This window comes from Gymnoscopelus microlampas (genome assembly GCF_963454915.1).
Source record: "Gymnoscopelus microlampas genome assembly, chromosome: 17".
Lineage (NCBI taxonomy): Eukaryota > Metazoa > Chordata > Actinopteri > Myctophiformes > Myctophidae > Gymnoscopelus > Gymnoscopelus microlampas.
The window spans coordinates 1,494,246-1,518,093 of NC_139954.1; the positions used below are offsets into that span (position 1 = coordinate 1,494,246).

At 40.3% G+C, this 23,848-nt stretch overlaps 2 protein-coding genes and 1 long non-coding RNA gene across 5 annotated transcripts in view; 2 read left to right on the forward strand and 1 right to left on the reverse strand.

Moving 5' to 3' along the window:
• LOC311064024 (alsin-like) overlaps positions 1 to 23,848 on the reverse strand; it is a 78,457-nt gene that overhangs the window by 14,823 nt on the left and 39,786 nt on the right. The gene's annotated exons all lie outside the window — the stretch shown is intronic.
• On the forward strand, positions 1,139 to 16,989 carry LOC311065112 (Fc receptor-like protein 5; the record flags this gene model as incomplete). Its single annotated transcript, XM_084085329.1, has 6 exons — positions 1,139 to 1,154; positions 2,253 to 2,483; positions 3,564 to 3,851; positions 7,910 to 8,191; positions 14,577 to 14,873; positions 16,907 to 16,989. 6 exons carry the CDS (start codon positions 1,139 to 1,141, stop codon positions 16,987 to 16,989), a joined length of 1,197 nt encoding a protein of 398 aa, XP_083941455.1.
• LOC311064027 lies at positions 17,442 to 19,424 on the forward strand. 2 transcript variants are annotated; one of them, XR_014602666.1, is made up of 4 exons: positions 17,442 to 17,505; positions 18,781 to 18,852; positions 19,114 to 19,179; positions 19,352 to 19,424. It is a non-coding gene; the product is annotated as an uncharacterized lncRNA (long non-coding RNA). The 2 variants fall into 2 exon arrangements; XR_014602667.1 differs by lacking the exon at positions 17,442 to 17,505 and having other exon boundaries at positions 18,754 to 18,852.

Below are 23,848 nucleotides of genomic sequence, written 5' to 3' on the forward strand. Positions count from 1 at the left end.
CTCAACAGTAAACAAACCAACATACAGTATAAGTGTACCAAAATATACCAAATTGTCAAATATTATGTAAGAAAGAGGCAAACATTGTGAAAATAGCCGATCTACAAGCTCACAACGCCTTGCATAGTGAGGCGTTGTGAGCTTGTAGTTCGGCTATTTTCCACAATATTTATCTGTGGAACTGCAGTCAAACTAAATATAATGCCTCAACTCCTACAATTCCAAGTGCTTGTCAGGGTGGGGGTCCCCAGTTCAAATATGATTATTTTGGGGGGTCGCGGCCTGAAAAGTTTGGGAACCCTTGGCCTTAAGTATAAAGAGATAAAATAAAGCACTTTGACTCCATATGCAGTGGTATTTTAAATTATGATTACATGTGCCCACTATGGGCAAGAAGTGATAGTGCTTTTGGAGGTGTGCTCTTTAAAAGCCCCTAAACGTAGTCTAATTTGGGGTTGATTAAAGGTTGTTCATCACATGGCATTTATATATATTTTTTTGGTAAGGAATAGGCCCCTCACATACATTTTGGAAGCCAATTGCAACGAAACAATAGGGAATATGAAATGCCTGTATAGATGATCATTCTCACATAACTCCAGAGATCATTTGTACATACTTTGGCGTGCGTGCGTGCGTGCGTGCGTGTGTGTGTGTGAATTTAGTAGAATTTGTAAATGTGTGATAGGGGAACAGCCTTATGGTACAGTAGCTGCATAGTCCACCAGAACAGTTTGGTTCAGGAGGGCTCCCCGAACCGTACTGACATCTGACAGGCAAATATCATTTCACACTTCTGTGTTCTGGAAGACACACCCCTGGCTGAAGCAGTGGAACTGATCGTTTTAATACCTTTTTTATGATGGAGGTTTTCTCTTACTAGTGATAGGTTGTGTTTATGAATGGTCACTAGACAGAGATTTCAGAGGTGTTTGTACATCCTGGAAGTTGGCTTAGGTAACGGGCTCTCTCTTTTCCCGGTGTTTCGCCCAGGTGGACGTGGTTTTGAGGTTAGGTTTAGGCATAGTTTTTGTGAGGTTATGGTTAGGGTTATGCATAGTTTTTGTAAAGTTAAAGCTTAGGCTTAGGGTCTGGTGTAGTATGGGGGATGGGGGTGTGCGGGGAGGGTGGGTTGACGATGTGGGGGCTTACAGGTACAGTAGGAACTACTTGTATGGTGGGGTTATGGGGGGGGGGGGGGGTAAACGTAAAGTGGCCATGCGTCACCATGAGGCCGATAGAATGTCTTATTGCTGGCATTGTACAAGAAAGGTTTGACACTGATTGGCCATTGGTTTCCGAGATTAGCTGCACACGGACAGACAGACAGACAGGGGCAAAAACATAATCTCCGCCACCCCGACTTATGGCCTGAAAGAGAGATAACAATCCTGTCTACTTTGGTCAAGCATCATCAGCATAAAGTTTGTTAATACAACTAGTACATCTGTATGGTACAGTATGTCAATACAATATAACTTGGTCTACCTGCTCTTCTATTGAGATTTAGATCATGTGTCTAGGTTAGACACGACCTTTGACACCATCTGGTTTCTGGTTTGACAGGAATTTTAACCCGAAGGTCAAAATTCTATTTATCCCCTAAGCAAGCAGGCAGTTTCTATTAACTCAGTGGTAAAAAAAAAGAAAGAAAGAAATGACAAGTCATATTATACCAGGTGCTGCGCGCGCGTGTGTGTGTGTGTGTGTGTGTGTGTGTGTGTGTGTGTGTGTGTGTGTGTGTGTGTGTGTGTGTGTGTGTGTGTGTGTGTGTGCGTGCGTGCGTGCGTGCGTGCGTGCGTGCGTGCGTGCGTGCGTGCGTGCGTGCGTGCGTGCGTGCGTGCGTGCGTGTGTTTTCATAGACCTGATTGTCTATTTATGAATTGAACTTGAGTCAACTGTAGCTGTTTATGTTGGTGTTGTGTTAGTTATGGATAAATACAATGTTAATTAATAATAATTTACATTTATGTTTAACTTGATATTGTCTCATTACATGTGTTTCAGTGCTAAGCAGCTTGCTCTGCTATGGACACAGTCAAGGTGAAGATTAATTCATTATGTTTTTATTTGTGTATTTATTGATTTACTCAGTAAGAGTATTTACACCTGCCACATACTGACTGCACCCTAGCAATTTATGTCCCTTATTATTATGTACCGGTATTAATTCATGTTGTGTACTGTGATTTACTGACAGACAGATGGTTTATAACATTTGGTTTCATTCTGTTTGTGTGTTTGTGTTCTAGTTCTGACCCTGAAGCCAAACAGCTCCCAGATATTTAGTGGAGAATGTGTTACATTCACATGTGACATGGGGGAAAGTAAGTGGTATAGATTTTACCACAATGGTGCTCAATTAGGCAGTGACTCTCGTCAGAATGAGTTTAAAGTTCCATCTACAGACCCAAGCCACAGCGGTAAATACAAGTGTTACAATTTTCAAGGCTACAGCAATGAAGTCAAACTGATTGTATCAGGTAGGTTATATAATCACATTTACTCATCACTGACATTATGTTTGAACTCATGCACACACTCATAAACCTTTAATTATAGTTCTATACACATAAAGAACGACATGCATATCCTGTATCATGTATCATAATTCTATGGAAAGCATTTCCACTACATCTTTCATTATTTCAACACTGTCATTGCCAGGATATGTTGTTGTATGTGTTGACGGTGGTTAGAGTTCTTACATTGACATTTTCATTTAAAAAAGTGATGCCCATAACCCCCTAGGAAACTTGTGGATAGAGAGTATATGCACATGCATGCATCACTTTTCCACCGGGACACGCCCCCCTCATCTAGACTGAGTGGCAAAACATTGAGCAGCATGGAGCGTTGGAGTTTGGAAGCGCTCGTTGTAAATCACTCAACGGTCCTGCGTACCACCTGTTTCTAAATGTCACATTATGCAGGAGGCAGCAGGACGTTGCGTTATTGAAAACGAGCGCTTCCAAACTCGGACACTTAATCACCTGCACGGAATTTATTGACAGAAACTAGCAACATGTCTCTACGGTGGATTTTTGTGAAACAAAGACTTTGCAAATAGAAAGAGGACAATTCAAACTTTCTGCACAGCTGCCATGTTGATGAGTTTAACGTTGTTAAATACAATCGGATGCATGTTTCTGTTTTGATGTATGGGCTGTCAAGGCCAGAAAGTTGTGTTTTGCCACTCAGTAGGCGTTCCCGCATAACTTCCGGGTACGATGATGTCACGCGCATAGCCTCTATTGATGTGACTTATGACTTCTCAGGACATTTCCTCAATATATTTTATATACATTCATTGAATACTCCCCGCATTAAAAACACTATATGATGTCATTGATCGTGATGTATATGATCCCATACTGTAGCTGACGGAAGGGCATTAGCATCTATATCAGACAGTTTGGGCAACTATTAGTATTTCCAATGAAAAAACAACAATGCCAAAAATCACCAACCAATTAATCAGATCATTTTAAACTGACTACAACAGACTGTCCTATATATTGTATACAATTTGACATGATCATGTGACAACTCTGTGCCCACAGCTCTGCCTACAGCTACTGCGAGTTTTTCACCAAACCCTGTTAACACCGGAGAGACACTGACTGTTACATGTACAATACAGTCTGACTATACAGACTGGACTTATAGATGGTTCAGAGGTGAGACTCCAACTGTACTTATCTACTCTGATAGACACAGTATAGATAGAAACAACCTCACTATCAGTAAAGTAGAAGAATCTGACCAGGATGACTACTGGTGTCTGGGTGAGAGAGAGGACCGTCCCAAAACCTCAACACTCAGCGACAAGAAAAAACTTGCAGTTCTAGGTAAGAAACATTATGAATCATTTTACGCACGCACGCACGCACACAAACCTGTGTGCTTGTACATCTGATATTGACACAGTTGTAAAACTAAGGGCCCTATCTTGAGCGTCAACTTACCCCTTATGCCTAAACTTTTAAAGTATTTTTCACTATTTTGAATATGCCTAAACTTTTAAAGCAATTTTTACTATTTTAAATAGTTAAAATAACCGATCTACATCGACAAGTTGTCAGCTTGTAGATCTACTATTTGAACTATCTAAAAATGTTTTTCAAAATAGTAACACATGCCTAAAAAGTGTAGGGGTAAGGCGCCATGCAAGGTAGGGCCCTAAGTATAAATCAGGTTTATGGCTAGGGATGTCGACTCAGCAGATGCGACTGGCTAGGGACTGTCTCCCCACTGCCACGCTTGCATTTCCTGGGTCCAGTGTCAGGACCCAATCAGATCGTAGCTATTTTTTAACAGCCTCTAAGAGCCAATCGAGGATTCCATTATTTCATCTAGTCCCGGTTGGTTCCGCCTAGATTTGTGAACCCTTTACTGGGTTTATCTCAGTCAACTTGCTTGTTACTGTGATTTACTGACAGACTGTAACATTTGATTTGTTTGTTTGTGTGTGTGTGCGTGCGTGCGTGCGTGCGTGCGTGCGTGCGTGCGTGCGTGCGTGCGTGTGTGCGTGCGTGCATGCGTGTGTGCGTGTGCACACGTGTTTGTGTGTGTGTGTGTGTGTGTGTGTGTGTGTGTGTGTGTGTGTGTGTGTGTGTGTGTGTGTGTGTGTGTGTGTGTGTGTGTGTGTGTGTGTTCAGCTGTTGTAACCCTGGAAGCTGACCAGTCCCACATATTTACTGGAGAATCTGTTAAATTCACGTGCAACATCAACAAAGGAAAGCAGGATGACTGGTGGTACATATTTCACAAAGATGGTGGTCTAGTTCGTGACTACGATCATGATAATGAATATGGATTTAAAGCAGTGCCAGGTCACAGTGGTGAATACCAGTGTACTGCTGTCCCTACTAAAGCTGGTCCCCGGGTTAAAAGCAATAAAGTCTCCTTGAGTGTATCAGGTAAGTCATATTACCATACTCATCATCACTGACACTAAGTTTAAGAACACTCATACAGGTTTAACCCTTTAGTTATGGTTATACAGTAAGAAAATAATGTGAATAGTATTATTATGAATAATACTAATATTGGTTTGTCAAGACTCAAGAGATATCCATGTGTTTTGGACAATGGAGATAGTCACGTAATTAGACAGAGGCTTCAGCGTTCATATAGGCTCCATGTTTCACTGAAGAGTTTAATGTGACGCTACAGATTGCGCTGTTTTATACGCTTTTTTTAATAAAGATTTTACATACAGAATCTGCAGTTACCATTACATTTTATAATACTATTATATATATATATATATATATATATATACTACATTACTATTTTATAATGTTTCTGCCTGCCTACAACAACAACATTGTGTGGGTTCACTGACTGAGCAGAGTGCAATTGAGATGTTAATGGCTATTTAGAAGACAATGGAACCCCCCACGGTTTGGGGGAGAAGCTGTGAGCTAGTCTGGAGCACTGAGGGGAGACAGTAGCCAATAGGATAGCCTTAATTGGGGATCAAAATGATCGTATTTCAGGCTGTGTAGGGGGTAATGAAACCTCAGTCATGCTAGTGTTAAAGGAGCACTTCACCCAGTTGTTAACCTTATCATCATATAATTCTTCATTATATGGTAGTCTGTCTGCTCACTCTGTGTCTCATTGGTGGGCTGTGGACAGTTCAGAAACCTGGAAGTTCAGGTTCTAAGCTAATAAACTACAGCCTTTCTCTTCCTGGAAAGTTAGCATGCTGAAATAGAAGCCATTGTTCTTGCATTAATCAATAAAAACAAACAAACAAACACACACACAGAGAAACAAATAATAATAATACTATTAATACGTTTGAAATCTTATTTGAAATGGACACATTTGCCTATCGATGATGTCATTGGTAGGCAGGTTTCTGAACTGTCCACAGCCCTTCTCTGAGACACAGAGTTGATACAGAAATGGCATCATCTTATAATGTTTTTATTTTTTTTCTCTCTTAACACAACGGGTGCCAGCATTTAATTAAAACAGATACTTTGAGTGCCAGAGATCTCACCATTTGTAATGCTGTGCTGTTTATAGCTGTGGACTCCACAGCGAGCACCCACACGCAAACAATGGATGTGTGCACAACGATCGATGGTCCTGGCTAACGCCTGGAACAATAACATTACGGAGTAATCGGCCATCGAAAATGACTTGTTTTCCCCACTGTAAAAAGTTTCGGAGCTGCAGAGGTTTTCATCAAGGAGTGCGGGAGCAGACGGGGAGCCATGTTTTTTGGCACGATGATCCATCTGTCCCTTCCTTCTCAAGGCCCGTTCAAAGTCCCTAGATGGGTCTGAAACGTGCGTCAGGGGGTGAGGGATTCCGTCCGTTGTTTACGGACACATACATAGTCGCTCACGTTATTTAGGAGAGAGATTGCACGTACCCAATGTTGCCATGTCTGCTTATTATAAGCGACTTTGGGCTTATTCTTCTGTATAGTTGCTTGTAAACAAACAAGCAATTTTTTATTGGTGGTTGCGGTTTTATTTGGACTTGTTTCTAAAGTGTAGTTGCTTATTTGGGCCAATTATTATTTAAACCAGTGATTCTCAAATATATATTGTAGATCTGCTATTTTCATATGCAGTGGTGTAAAGTAACTAAGTACATTTACTTAAGTAAAATTTTGAGGTAATTGTACTTTACTTGAGTATTTCCAATTTCCAATACTTTTACTTTTACTCCACTACATCTCAGAGGCAAATGTTGTACTTTTACTCCACTACAATTATTTGAAAACTTTAGTTACTAGTTACTTTTCAGATATAAATGATGATATTATGAAACATACATTAACCACTGTATCCCTATTTTCTACAAGCTCACAACGCGTTGCATCGCGACGCGTGTAGATCGGCTATTTTCAACCATTTTTGTACTTTTACTTTTGGTACTTTAAGTACATTCTGATACCAATACTTTTGTACTTTTACTCAAGTACATGTTTAATACCAAACTTTTACTTGTAACAGAGTACTTATGCATTGGAGTAGTGATACTTTTACTTAAGTAAAACATTTGAGTACTTTTTCCACCACTGTTCATATGTGGCCTAGTCGATTCTTTTGGGCTTGTTTTCATAGACCTGGTTACTTATTTCTCTCACAAAACCTGGCAACAGGTTACAATGCTATGAAACTAGCATTGTAGCCCAGTACAACAGGCAAAACGTAGTGAACATCCGTCGGCCTGACGGTGAATGTCGACTGAACGGACGGAAAAACTGGAGCCGTAAGTGACGGAGGGGGAGTAAAAAACGACAACGCAAGGAGCGCCGGTGCTCGTTACGTATCCTTACGTCCGACTATGAATGATACTTCAGAGTCACCGTGTGTGATTCCAGAGCTGCGCTAGTCCCCCCCCCCCTCGTGGAAAAAAACCCGGAAAAAACAAAAAGACTGAAAACACAGTTTTTACCGTGTTTGGCACCCGATGTGTTAATGTTTTCTGAGCACATTGAATGGCCTTGTTGTTGAAATGTGCAATACAAATAAACTTGCCTTGGCTTATGATGAGCATTAGTGAGGACCAATTATATAAAGATAAGGTTGAAAATGGGTGAAGTGCCCCTTTAAAGCTGCACTATGTAACGTTCCTAGCCTCGCGTGGCCAGACAATATCACACGACACACTGCGTGGATATTAGTCTGGTCCCTATCAACGATAGATTTTTTTCCAAGGGGCGGTTACAAAAAGATCCAAATAAGGTGATAAGCCCGACCACATTTGGATACTGGGCCCTGATTGGTCCCTCACGACTTCGGAGGGAGAGAAATGAAATCTCTATTGAGGGGGGCCAGACCTAATCTGCCGAGGGCTAAAGTGCGATGCAATTTTGCAAAGGCAGATTCGTCTGGAACCAGGCTATAACGTTCCTCTTCTAATTCTGTGTCTACAGCTCTGCCTACAGCTACTGTGAGTTTTTCACCAGACCCTGTTTACACTGGAGAGACACTGACTGTTACATGTACAATACAGTCGGACTATACAGACTGGACTTATGGATTGTTCAGTGGCGAGACTGTAGTTTCCTCCTCTGTTAGAAAAGGTATAGTTAGAAACATCCTCACTATCCATGAAGTAGAAGATTCTGACCAGGATGACTACTGGTGTCTGGGTGAGAGACAGTCCCGTCCCAAAACCTCAAAACTCAGTGTCAAGAAAAGACTTGCAGTTCTAGGTAAGAAACCACATGAATCATTTCAAACGTACACTAACAACACTATTATGGGCTTTTTGAGTAATGGGGTACTACTGGCGAGAGTGCCGATAAACAGGGGTGGGCTGGGACCAAAATTCAGCCGTGGCATTTTGGTCCGAACCGGCCCACCGCCCCCGGAGGGGGGGGGGGGGGGGGGGGATAAACAATGCGGCCCCCCAGAGTGAGTGTGGAAATTTTGTGGCCCTCACCATCTACAAAGTTGCCCACCCCAGCTGTAGATGGAGGGAGCTCAGATTAGCTAGTTGGACATCAAGTACTAATTAACACAAATAACACAAAAACAAATTATTTTCAAGGCTGCACTGCATACAGTACATACATATATTGACAGATACGTGTGTTTGATCATGTGACAATTCTGTGTCCACAGCTCTGCCTACAGCTACTGTGATGTTTTCACCTGACCTTGTCTACACTGGAGATACACTGACTGTTACATGTACAGTACAGGCTGTATATAGCTGGACTTATACATGGTACAGAGGTGAGACAGTAGTTACCTCCTCTGATAGACACAGTATAGTTAGAAACATCCTCACTATCAGTAAAGTAGAAGATTCTGACCAGGATGACTACTGGTGTCAGGGTGAGAGACAGTACCATCCCAAAACCTCAAAACGCAGCGACAAGAAAAGACTCGAAGCTCTAGGTAAGAAACCACACACATGATTTTAAAAACACACACACGTGCACATGCGCGCACACACGCGCGCGCACACACACACACACACACACACACACACACACACACACACACACACACACACACACACACACACACAGACACACACACACACACACACACACACACACACACACACACACACACACACACACACAGTAGATGAGCGTGGCAGGAGTTCTTACATTTAAGAGTTCTTACATTTAAAAACTACTTAACTCATTGAGTGCCAGGATTGCCAGAATCATTTCAAAATTGATTCTGAAAAGTGCCAGCGTTTTTTTCACAGAAATCAAAAAGTGCTTAGGAAGCGAGATACAGCCTTTTTCAGTTCTAAGCTAAACAAGGAGTGGATGGAGCTGCACATCTTCAGATGATGATATCTTGGGTTCTGAACATGTTTTTCAAAAAAAAAGAAGAAAAAAAAGCTAATTTTTCAAAAACACGTTAATGGCACTCAGTGAGTTAAATGGATTTGAAAATAATTTCTGATAAAAATGAACATACCATCACAATACTGAATCATTTCATTTTCTATTGATTAGGGGTGTAACAGTTTGCAAATCCATGGTTCGGTTCAAACCTACATTTTTGAGCCACAGTCCGGTTCAAACCTCGTTTTTTTTATATAAATGTTTTCATAATCTCTGCATTCTGGATTTTAATAAATAAAATAAAAAGATATCAAGAACACTTAAGAACCCTATGATGTTAGATTGACTTTATACAAACAATAAATAATACTATGTTGGTAGATTAACTTTATATATTCATTCAACATGAATTAGTAATTGGACATTTGTGATTATTGACAATCTTAAAAAGAGCAGTTTCAGGAGTTATATGCAAAGTTGATAATTAATTTCAAACATGTAATCATAGTGCATCATTATAGATCAGAGCTTTACTGAAGAAATGGCATTCTAACAATCAAAACTGCAAAAAATCTGCAACATTATTGGCAGTGAAATTAACATAGATATTAGATTTGTTTGAACAACACTTTTCTACAATATGATGAGACTTGAAGTGAACCGTGGTTCGGGAAGACGGAACCGAGAATTGAACCGAGGACGTCTGGACCGAGGTTTCCTGGTTCGGTCCAAAACCGTTACACCCTTACTATTGATGTGACATTTCCTCAGTAGTTTCTGCCTGGATATATTTCCTATCATTTGACATGATAATCTCAGTTAACTTCCCCATTAAAACTATATGGTGTCACTGATCTTAATGCATGACACCTGTGCAGGTATATAGAGACAAGATCCCATACTGTAGATGGAGGGAGCTGAGATTAGCTAGTTGGAAATCAAGAACTAATTAACACTAAAATCAAATAAAACACGTTATTTTCAAAGCTGCACTACATACAGAATATGCACAATTTAACTGTTTTGCACTTCTTCATGGACCTACATGCGGATTATAACAGTGTCAGTCTACCTTATGTGGACTATGCGGTCCACACACACTGACACTTTGCACCTTAACGTCCATAGCATATCATGTACAGTAACCTATATATCTGCTGCTATGCTCACGCACCTTTAGGTCTTACCTCAGGTACTTAACGTTTTTACTTAATGTGTAAATATGTAGATCATTTGTTTGTATTTTATTTTATTGACTGATCTCTCTTCCCCCTTGCACCCCCCTCCCCTCCCCCCTTCTTTTTCTTCCTTTTGTCTTATGAAAATAACAAAATAATGATTGAGTCTGCACAAGAACAAATTGCACCGACTGTTTTACACCTGTAAACCTGTGACAATACAGTTGATTCTGATTCAAATAAATGTTTGATCATGTGACAACTCTGTGTCCACAGCTCAGCCTACAGCTACTGTGAGGTTTTCACCAGATCCTGTCTACACTGGAGAGACACTGACTGTTACATGTACAATACAGTCTAAATATACATTTGACTGGAATTATAGATGGTTCAGAGGTGATCCTCCAACTGTAGTTATCTCCTCTGATAGACACAGTTTAGATAGAAACACTCTCACTATCAGTAAAGTGGACGATTCTGACCAGGTTGACTACTCGTGTATGGGTGAGAGAAAGTCCCGTCCCAAAACCTCAAAACTCAGCAACAACAAAAGACTTGCAGTTCTAGGTAAGAAACCACATGAATCATTTTACACACACACACACACATACACGCGCGCACGCACACACACACACACACACACATACACGCGCGCGCGCGCACACACACACACACACACACACACACACACACACACACACACACACACACACACACACACACACACACACACACACACACACACACACACACACACACACACACACACACACACACACACACACACACACACACACACACACACACACACACACACACACACACACACACACACACACACACACACACACACACACACACACACACACACACACACACACACACTGTAGATGAGCGTGGCGATAGTTCTTACATTTAAAAACTACTTCAATGGATTTGAAAATCATTTCTGATAAAAATGAACGTACCATCACAATACTGAATCATTTTATTTTCTATTGATTAGGGGTGTAACGGTTTGCAAATCCATGGTTCGGTTCAAACCTCGATTTCTAATATGCATGTTTTCAAAATTTCTGCAGTCTGGATTTTAATAAATCAAAAAAGTTTAATATCAAGAACACTTAGAACCCTATGATGTTACATTTACTTTATACTAACAATATGTCATACTATGTTGGTAGATTAACTTTATGTATTAATTGTCTCCGCCAGGCCGTAAGGCATGGCGAGAGAGTATGTTTTACCCTCCGTCCGTTCGTGTGTCCGTCCGTACGTGTGTCCGTCCTGTCCGTGTGTTACCACCAAATCTCCGGCACCGTTGGCCCGGTCGCTGTGAAACTGTGCACACACACTCCCTGGATGCCAATTCAGAACCTCTGCCTCAAATTTTTCACATGGGCCTGTTATAGCGCCACCAGGAAGCTGATTTGTGCAAAACCCATTTTTTTACATTACGCCTACAGTTTTTTACCAAACGTCATGCAAATCGGTACACAGTATCTCTATAGTCATGTGATCAACCCTGATCTGTCCCATTTCCCATATTCCATCCTCATTGCTTAAGGTTGCCATTCAAAGTTTGCAGGATTGGTCCGTTTTGAACAAACTGCCTCAAACTATGCATGCAGCTTGCGATTTCCGTGAAATTTCACACGCACATTCCCACTAGGCCGAGGAAGAAATGCCACCCTTTTCACATTGCCCTGTTATAGCGCCACCAGCAGGTCTAATTTAGCAAAACACATTTTTGGAACAAAATGCCTCATGAAATCATGAATGCTGTGTCTGATTGCCGTGAAAGACCTAAGAATAAATGGCACCCTTTTCACATTGGCCTATTATAGCGCCACCAGGAGGCCACAATAACCTACCTGACCTGGCGGAGACCTGTGCTCCGAGGAGCACTTTTTCTAGTTTAACATGAATTAATAATAATTTGTGATTATTGACAATCTTGCAAGAGCAGTTTCAGGAGTTTTATGCAAAGTTGGTATTTTATTTCAAATATATAATCATAGTGCATCATCATAGATCAGAGCTTTACTGTAAAAACGGCATTCTAACAATCAAAGGTGGATATAACTTTGTTTCTGTTGAAGATAGATATTAGACACTGTGACAACTAAAACAGGCTACATTATTGTATGCAATTTGACATATACACGTGTTTGATCATGTGACAACTCTGTCCACAGCTCTGCCTACAACTACTGTGAGATTTTCACCAGAACCTGTCTTCATTGGAGAGACACTGACTGTTACATGTACAATACAGTCTGTATATACAGACTGGACTTATAGATGGTTCAGAGGTGAGACTCCAACTAAAGTTATCTCCTCTGGTAGAAACAGTATAGTTGGAAAAATCCTCACTATCAGTAAAGTGTACAATTCTGACCTTGATGACTACCAGTGTCTGGGCGAGAGACAGTCCCGTCCCAAAACCACAAAGTCCAGCGACAAGGAAATATTTACAGTTCTAGGTAAGAAACCATATGAATCACTTTTAAACACACACACACACGCGCGCGCGTACATACACACACATATATATACATATATATATACACACACACACACACACACACACACACACACACACACACACACACACACACACACACACACACACACACACACACACACACACACACACACACACACACACACACACACACACACACACACACACACACACACAGCTGTTGACTTGCAATCAAGTGAACATTTGTGAAGAACTCCTGGTTAATGAAATAGTGTCTGCCTTCAATACACTTTCCTCTTCCCCATGGCATCTGTTCTGTCTTGCTTAGACATCCTGGCTCCTAGACACATTTGCATTTGTTTGTTTCAAGAACAAATTGGCTGGTTTGTGACTGGGGGCAGGAATAGTTGAAAGATAGGTGTTTTCTGCCCCTGGCTGGAACAAAAGGATTTGGAATCCTTTTGTTTTCAGGTGTTTATCGATGTTAATCAAGCGGTTGGGTTGGAGGAGGGATTGCAATATGTAGCCATTTTGGTGATGAGTATATAAGTCACTTGCATTCATAGTGTGACTGAGTTCGAGGGCTGAGGTGGTTTTCCATACAGGTCTGTTTTACTGACATTGTAAGTCTCGTATCTCCTTTTGATATCAAGAATATATCACTGATTCTTCTCAACCTGTGACCTTGTCTGTGCCTTATTTTGTCTATCTTGTTTGACTGAGTTCCCATTCAGATTTTGATCCAACATTATCAATATGTTCAGACAATGTGGTGTAGGGGTGTGTGGAGTAGGGTTTATACACTAATTTAGACAAACAATGTCAAGGTGGTCTGTGCTGTGACAGCTAGTTTAAAGTGGAGCCTCAAGACGAGTCGAGTGAAGAGAGGCGGGGCTGCTACATGTGGGCTGTGTGTGTGTGTGTGTGTGTGTGTGTGTGTGTGTGTGTGTGTGTGTGTGTGTGTGTGTGTGTGTGTGTGTGTTTTAACTTCCTGCACTCATTTTCTACTGACAGTAGTAGTTTCCTTTCTTTCTCTGCTGTGTCCCACACTAGAGCATTGTTATCTGCATATATAGTCACATTTCTACCGGGTTTGGAAAGGTTCAGTTATTGTAACTGATAAATGGTAATATTTCAACTTTTTGTAAGAACATCTGCTTAAATACTCTCTATTCTGTATTAAGCCTACATTAATTAAGCCTATTAAAATTGCCTAGAGGGTGAGTCTGTCTACCACGGACGTTACAAACATAACATCCGGACTTGCGAGGCAAACCATTGCTCCAATTTGCACATGACTTGCCACAAACACTGTTCAGGGGTCTGCCATGACAATAGTCACACCAGGGGCCATGTGTGGCCCTTGGGGGCCCCACCAGGGGAGTCCAGGGGCCACAGGAGCAGTCCAATCCACACATAACTTCGAATGACCTTAATGCAGTGAACAATATAGGACTTTCTGGCGACCTGAAAGTCAAGTGTTTTATAAGTACATTCCAGTCAAATGGAAATCCTACTAAGCAAGGGTATTAATTAATGAATTAATATTCAGTGTAGCTTTCAACTTGTCCAGGCAGTTTGTCCAGTAAGTGTGTGTTTATTTATCTAATGTAAACAACAGATCAACCAAAGGCCACACTGAAAGCTGAGCAGACAGTCATACCAGCAGGGGGCAGTGTTAAACTGACCTGCTCTGTGGAGGATTCATCTGGATGGAAATACTACTGGTACCAAAACAACCAATCACTGATCATACATGATGATCAATACTCTACTGGACCAATCAGAGAGTCAGAAGGTGATCAATACTCTACTGGACCAATCAGAGTGTCAGTAGGAGGAGTCTACAGGTGCAGAGCAGGGAGAGGAGATCCAGTTTACTACACTGAATACAGTGATGCTCTGACCACTGCTGATGGTGAGTTGTTTAATAATCTCTGCCATGCCAATAGCCCTGGAGCAGGAGATCACCCCAGTCTGTTATGTCTATGAACAGATAATCTCAGGCACCGCTGGACTGAGAGGCGTGAAACTTTCTACACACACAAGTGGGGAGAATTAGTTATATATAAAAAAATAAATTAAAAAAGAAAATAGTACATCTTTACAGCATGGCCAAACCATAATAAGTCCCCACAAACGTAGACCAACCAATTCAGTGAATTGTTGTTGTCGTTTTGTAATTACACGTGTATTTATAATGTATTAATGTTATTTTCATTCAGTGTTGTAGTTACAGGTGTATTTATAAGGTCATTAAATAATTAATTTATAATTAATGTGTTTTCCCTCGGGGAGCCTGGTCTCAAAGTGACCCGGCCGCGTATACTGTATATAGATGTAATATCTTAGTCACATTGTTGTTCAGTTTTGAAATGACATTTATAATGTAATTAAACTGTTTTGAAATTACATTTATAATGTAATTTCAGTTTTGTAGTTACAGCACATTTCTAAGGTAATTAAAATAAATGTTATTTTGGTTTCAGTGTCTGGATCAAAGGAACAGAGTTCTCTACTTGTAGTGGGTCTGATTATAGGACTAATAGTTGTCATTCTACTGACCATCCTACTGATCCTGCTGTGTAGATACAGAAAAGATAAAGGTAAAATAAAAAAAAACACAAACTGCCTACTCATATTCTATAAATAAATACATTAATGAATTAATCCCTGCTACAATATGTAGTGACATTGTACACTGTACACAGAGGACTGGTTTACAGTGTAAAACAATATTTAACATATTTTACTCTTTATTACAGATTCATGTTGTATCAGGTATGTACAACTATCTATCTCTGGGGCAACACCTGTAATCCACTGACTTAATATTATTATATTAGTTTGTTTGCTTCATGTTCTTCTGTGGAACAACCACTCGCCTACTGTCTGAGTTCTGAAGTTAATGTACTAAACTACTGAACTCTATCTATCTACTCATGATTTGGGAATTATGCTCATTTAATTATGTTAAAATGTGTTTTAATGTGTAGAATAATAACTATGACAAAAAGCAACTCTAGTAACAACATTTATATACAACTAATGAGTGAACTATGAGTGTTCAGACTGTCCGTCCGATCTTCTAACTGTTTACTGCTTTAGGTTGCTAAATGTTTATCTTTAAACAGATCTGTCGAGTCCCAGGGAACCAATCAGAGCATAGCAGCAGACCAGAGGACCAATCAGAGAGGAAGGACAGACGATGGACACGCCCCACTTCAGCATGGTCAGCCCTTCAATCAATCAATCAATCAATCAATCAATCAATCAATCAATCACATACCAGCTGATAAATAATGGAATTTCAGTGATAGAATGAATGAATGAATGAGCAACTATAAAACCAGGCATTTGTTTTACATAAGCAAATACATTTTAATTAGTTTCAGATTGTTAAATGTGTTTAAAAACAATCAGCATGTTTACTGATAGTTTCAATCAACTTATTGGACAACTTTGTTTTTTTTACAACAAGGGTTATTTGATTAGTTTGTAATGATAATAATTAAAAGATGAGTGTTAAAAAAAATCATGTATTGCTTTCTATCGTTTTTTAATGATTTAGTGATTTTTAACTGGGGGGAGAGGGCATTTGATCCATTAGTAAATAGTCATGAACACAGCCTCCATGCAACTTTGTACGCACATCCCCACTAGGCCAAGGAAGAAATGCCACCCTACATTTCTCAAATCAGCCTCATGGTGGCGCTGTAACAGGCAGATTCACGTTTTGGCCTATTTAGGCCTATTTATAGGCCACAACGTGAATCTGCCTGTTACAGCGCCACCATGAATTAAACTGATCAAGCTTACCTTCACCAGTATGTGGCACCAACGTCTATGAAGCAACTGAAGGCTCAGTAGGCAGCAGTTAGATTTGACAGAGTTGTAGAGATTAACAGTTATTTAATTTACATAATGTCTACTTTATGTTGTTTCTTTCAGACGAGGCTGCAGCTGAATCCAGTGACGTGACATATTCACAGATTGAACTCAAAACACTCGGCAAGAAGAAGAAGGGTGAGTAAACCAAAACATAACATGAACATGTTTTTTTTCATGTTATGAAATATGTTTAAGGTGCAGATTATGGACTGTACAGTTACGGGTTCGATTCCCGAGCCCGACGACAATGCTAAATGTCACTCCCTGTCTCTCTCTCCCTGTTTCCTGTCATTCTCAACTGTACTATCCAATAAAGGCAGAAAAGCACAAAACTATCTATAAATAAATACATTTTGAATGCTTTAGAAACATTTTAACAACATAAATCTTGTATGGGGGTCGCTAGTACAAAATAGTTTGTCCCTGGCCTATTACATTAATTAATTAATTTGGGGGTCGTTGAAATTGAAAAGTTTACGAACCAGTGCAGTAAAGCATGTGTTATGACAGGCTGTGTCTTCATAACAGTGTATAATCATTTGTATAGTTATGTAAACATAAATACAAGCATTCCTAACAGAAAGTTTCCTCTACAGAGAAACCTGCTGATCCAGCTGACAGCTCTTTGTATTCTGAAGTGAAGCCTGGATCCTCTACAGGTATATTCTGTTATGATGATGATTAAGATTATGATTATGATTATTATTATTATTAGTAGTAGTAGTAGTAGTAGTAGTAGTAGTAGTAGTAGTAGTAGTAGTAGTAGTAGTAGTAGTAGTAGTAGTAGTATTCTATGGATCCTCTACAGGTACATTATATATTATTATTATTATTACATAAATATTCACACACATGTTGTTCTGCATTAACTATTCACTGAAAAACTCCACTGGTTGTGTCACATTATCATTAGGGTTAAGGTTAAGGTTAGGGTCACTGGCCAAATGGGTTTGAATTTAGACTGTCTGGTCAAGTTGTTTAATTTACGAGTCACTAAGACAGAGGTTGTAACCAATGATATAACGGTCTGTCTGTCTGTCTATAGGAGCAGGAGAAGCAGATGTGACCTATGCTCAGGTTGATCACCAAAACAAAGCCAAAGCCAAGAAAAAGAAAGGTATGGGAAATACATATCCACCAATACAGTACAGTGTCAATACACACTTGTTTGATAATGTTTTGTTCCAGGTTGGTAAATGAAGATGTCAGGAAAATACATTCAAGACAACATGGAAGAATCAGAGTTGTATTTATATCCACATAGATATAAATCATACAAACATGTATATCATATATAACCTATGTTATTATATTGTCTCTGTCGAGTGTAAACCTCATATGTTGAAAACTGTTTCAAACTTTTCAGGATTCAAATTCAAAAATAGTAAAAGTAGCAGATCTACAAGCTCTTGTGACGCTGTAGTATGATCAAGTAGGTCCTTCATTTACGAAAAATAAAAAAAAAGAATATGGAGATAAGTGGTTTCTGCCCGACAACAATGACATATAGCTAATATCTAAAATGACACAGATCAAATCAAATCATCTTATAGAGAAATGTACACACGCACGCACCCACGCACGCACGCACGCACACACAAGCTGAGCTGAGCTGTTGAATCCCACACACGTGCCTAGACGAGTTCATCACACCGGGAGTGTAATGAAGGTACAACTACAAGTCAGTTGGATTATACTGTGAGAGTTGTGTTGTGTTATTGATATAGTTTAGCTTTAACTTCAGAGCAGGTGATCCCTCTATGGAATGAAGCTGCACTAGTGAGTGTATGTGTTCTGGTGCTGCTGTGATTATTTAGCAGTGTTGAAGTCACTTCAATAAGAAACAAGTCATTAGGCAGGTGATAGACATATCTGTCTGTCTGTCTGTCTGTCTGTCTGTCTGTCTGTCTGTCTGTCTGTCTGTCTGTCTGTAGGAGCAGGAGAACCAGATGTGACCTATGCTCAGGTTAATTACCAAAACAAAGGCAAAGCCAAGAATAAGAAAGGTATGTGAAATACATATCCACCAATACAGTACAGTGTCATACACAATACAATAGGATTATACCCCTCAGCAATGAATGTGTTGCATTGAAACATAGTGATAAAATACCTCTAGTCCTGGAAACAAAGGCAGATACAGCCTCATATGGTTAAAAGTTCAGATGAGTAATTTGAGTATTTAATCATACTCAACATACTGTGGATTAAAATGTACTACTAATATATTTTTATAACATGTTCTGTGTATTGTTTTCCATTCACAGAATCAGCAGCTCCAGAAACCACTGAAGACACAGTTTATTCTCAGGTCAAACCAGGAACAAGCCGTGGTAAGATTTTATTTTATTTGACATCTACAGAACTAATGTTGCTATAGATAACTCTGTATTTACTGTATGCTGTGAGCTCCTAGAAGATAAATACAAACTGACTGACTAAAATATCTTATTGCATGACAGCCATTGTTTCAGGGTTTGACTTGTATGGTGCTGTTTGTTCCAGGTTGGTAAATGAAGATTTCAGGAAAATATAGTCAACATGGAAGAAGCAGAGTTGTACTTATATCCAAATTGATATGAGTCATACACACATATTGGATCCTATCCTACTATCCTACTATAATTCTAGTAACCTCTGTGCGTTTGTAGTGGTGGTGTAGTGGTGGTGAAGACACCCGGTTCTCCCCACTGGCTGGACCAATTGCTCTGATTTTGCACACAGCCATTGACCATTACCATCTGAACTTAACTGTGAAGCCCGTTTTTCAATTTCATCAAATCTCAGCTTCTTATTAGCGTTTTTGTGTCAAACACTGTCGCCATGGTTACGGGGCAGCCCAGCAATGGGACTAACTGCCTCCCGGGTTGCCAGATCATGTGCGCATATCCCCCCACGGATGCGCTGCGCCGACCGGGTATGGTCTAGTTTGAAGTAATTAATACAGTCTTAAAGGAGTACTTCACCCCCAAAATGACTCCTCAATCCTTCATGAACTGATAGGACAGTATAGGGCCATATCTTGAGAACATTTAAAGTAGTAAAAGTAAATAGTAGACTATTTGAAAGTGGCAAGATATGGCCCTAAATGTATATTAAACATCCCTTTATAAACTCCAGAACAATGCTCACAGAGTTAATCCAAAGTGTCTTGTATCCAGTCACATGCTCAGTACTTCCATTTTAATATGAAAAGTTTACTCTTTAATTCACTAACCGGATAAATCATCTGATAGACAAATGACACGCTCACCTGCATGCATGTGAACACTCACATGTTGAACCTCACATGCATGCCCAGGTGTGTTCTTCCCACCAGGAGTGAATTAAAAAGGAAACTTTTGACAAAAAGCTTGTACGTTTTTTATCATCTTTTGAAAAATCATGAAAGTGTGAGTGCTATTGATTTAGAAGGCCTTTGTAGAATGAGTCTCAGGTCTTAATGGGTTAACTTCAGAGCAGGTGATCCCCTCTATAGAATGAACATGTGTTCTGGTGCTGCTGTGATTATTTAGCAGTGTTGATGTGGTCTATATGGTCTAACATGGTTATTATCTTTCACATAGAAATAGAATGTTACAGTCATCAGATAACATGCAGTTGTAAGTTATCTTGCATCACAACATCTAAAATAACGCAGTGTAAATGATACTGTACTGTAGGTACAGTGTAAATGACACTGTACTGTAGGTACAGTGTCAGAGGGGGGACGGGCAGGGTGGGCTCAGAGTGTTTCCCCCCCCAATCTACATAATTATCCTCTGTTGGGTGGAAACCTTGTAGGTCCTAAACTGTTGAAAATTTTAAATGGATCCAATGCAGTTATTATTTAGTCACAAGCTCTTGTTAATACTTTGCATTGGTTCAACATTAATAAAACCCCAACACAGACATAACCACTCTCGCTTAAAAAAAAATCTAAAACAGACGATCTACAAGCTCAAAATGTGTCGTGATGCGAGCTTATAGATCGTCTATTTGTGCTACTTGTGTGTGAGTACAACGTTGCAGTATGACGAAGTGGGGCGTTCATTTACCACAAATTAATTAAGTACATAGATGAATAAATACATAAAGTTGAAATATGGAGATAATAGGTTTCTGCCCAACAGCCACGATAATGAACTTGTAACATTTTTGCTGGAGAAACCAGATATTGATGTTGTAGACAGAGATATTGTATTTTAGCTTTAGTTTTCCCTCTCAACCATTTTTGCTTTTGTTGTTGGCCTACCTAGACTATATATGTATTTTTTTTGTTTTACAGTAAGTTATGCAAATGATTGTATTAACACATTGACTGCCAGAGGTTTTTCTATAACAGGATCAGCCAATGCCAGGAATTTTGACCATTCTGACTCATATTTGAGGACTCACAGAACATTTTGTGTTATGACTATAAACAAATGGAATATCTAAAAAAAAAGCTTAGAATCTCTTCTTTTTTCTGAAAAAAAAGTGAGTTGATAGCATGTTCCGTTCTTTAGCTAGAGGTAGTTGAATACAGCTTGGTCTTCACCAAAAACATACCTTTTTGTTTAGATTCAGAGTTATGAGGGTTTTAGTAAAAGGACACACTTTAGATGCATAAAATGATTTCAAAAGTCTTTGACATTTATTTTGCCCCTTCATTGACATCAGTCATGTAAAAAATACTTGTTTATAAAAATAATTTAAAAAAAAAATGCTTTTGATTGTACATTTATCACTGTTTCCAAAGTGCAAGCTTATTTCAGCTCATTTCAAACTGTAATTATTCACTGTTTTTTTTTTTCAAATGTTTTTTTTTTTCAAATAATAAACAATAATATCAAAGTTCAAAGTGCTTCCTTTTCTAAACTTTTTGCCCACACAAGTCAAAATCTCAAGCCCCACCTGTATTCATAGCAACAAATAGCAGATCTACAAGCTTTTACTGAGCTTTTAGATCAGCTTTTTATTTTATGCCATTTATGAGAATTTGTGAAGATAAATAAATAAAAATAAGGGATGCTAGGGCGTGACCCCCCAAAATAATCATATTTGAACTGGGGACCACCATTTTCTTTGACTGGTTCCACAGATAGATATTGTGAAAATAGCAGATCTTCTTCTTCCTCTCCCCCCTCTGTCTGTCTGTCTGTCTGTCTGTCTGGCTGTCTGTCTGTCTGTCTGTCTGCCTGCATGTCTGTCTGTCTGTCTGTCTGTCTGTCTGCCTGCCTGTCTGACTGTCTGTCTGCCTGTCTGCCTGTCTGCCTGCCTGCCTGCCTCAAAATGAATTTCCGCAAGGACATTAGTATTTCTATCAACAAGCTCACAACGAGGCGTTGTTGGGCCCGATCCACAGGTTGAACACCGTCTTTCAGTGGTCACGTGATCGCCAGGTTCTGGGAGAGAAGTAAGCAACCAGGTCTATGAAAACAAGCCCAAAACAAAGTGTACGTGTACTATTTACTGTTTATACCGCCGCCGCGTAACTTGAGAGATGTGTTCGCCTCGCTACCATCACTTTGAAACAAAGAAAAACGTATTGCGATCATTGCGCGCGTCAGTCGCCATGAATCATGTGTGTGTGTGTGTGTGTGTGTGTGTGTGCGCGCGCGCGTCCGCCTCACTACAGGCTATTTGCAGCCTTGCACATACACACGAGTTGCGTCCATGAAGTTTATTTCTATAAGGATAAATCCGTGTGCCATCATGATCGGTGCGGACTGGAGGTGGACCGGGGGGGTCCCTGGGCTTGGAGGCTGTGTGTGTGTGTGTGTGTGTGTGTGTGTGTGTGTGTGTGTGTGTGTGTGTGTGTGTGTGTGTGTGTGTACAGTAGTTGCCCACCAGTCGTTCCACCTCGGAGGAAAAAACAAAACAAAAGGCGACTAAAGGAGTTTATTTTTATGGACATCCCACCGTGTGCCTGATCGGTTTGTTGCAGAAAACTGCTAAGGTAAGCATCGCTGACCCACGGTCCCCCAGAGGGGGTCCTTGGGCGCGGACAACGCTCTGAACCAGGGCTGTGTGTGTGTGTGTGTGTGTGTGTGTGTGTGTGTGTGTGTGTGTGTGTGTGTGTGTGTGTATGTGGGGAGGGGGTTGCGTAGCGTTAGTTGTTTTGGAGAAAAAAGAGGCGACAGGCTTTGGCTTGTGTTGTGTATGGATCGGGGACCGCCAGGCGGACCCCCACTGGGGGTGGGGGTCCCGATGACAGGCTTTGGCTTGTGTGTGTGTGTGTGTGTGTGTGTGTGTGTGTGTGTGTAGTTGCCCATCGCTACGTTGTTTGAAACAAAAGAAAGTAACCTCGCATCACCAGTCTTTCCACCGCGGAGGAAAAAACAAAACAAAAGGCGATAAAAAAGAGGCTTGTGCTTGTGTATGGATCGGGGACCGCCTGGCCGGACTGGGGGTCCCCGATGGCTTTGGCTTGTGTGTGTGTGTGTGTGTGTGTGTGTGTGTGTGTGTGTGTGTGTGTGTGTGTGTGTGTGTGTGTGTGTGTGCACTCAGTGATCAGTGAGGGCTGCTGCAAGCAGGGGGAGAGACGCTGATCGCTCGGAGTCGGATAAACTTTATAAAAACAGATAAAACGTTCGGTGTAATACAGATTCGCGGACCCCCTGCTCTTATGCAGCTTCAGTGGTTTGTAATAATAGGTTTAGTGGTCTAGATGGATGATATTTTGTGCCTGAGGGGGTAATCTAACGTCCAGTGCGCATTTTGCTGCATGTTTGCTTGCCGCGGGTGCTGCTGCCTCACTCAACACAGGCAGCCGCTTGCTGCTCGGATCAGACTTTCAGTTTAATATGACTTTATGTGACTTTATGTGACTTTAGTGTTTTGAATAACAAGTTTTATATTATCACTTGACCAGATAATGATATTTTACAACTTTTCTGTGGTCTAGATGGATGAAATTTCTTGTCAATGTAGGTAATGACTTAATCTAATGTAAACTACAAAAAAGACCACTTCGCGTAGATCTACGGGATTGGCACGCTGCGGCTTTAAATAGGTTCGCGTAGATCTACGCGATTGGCA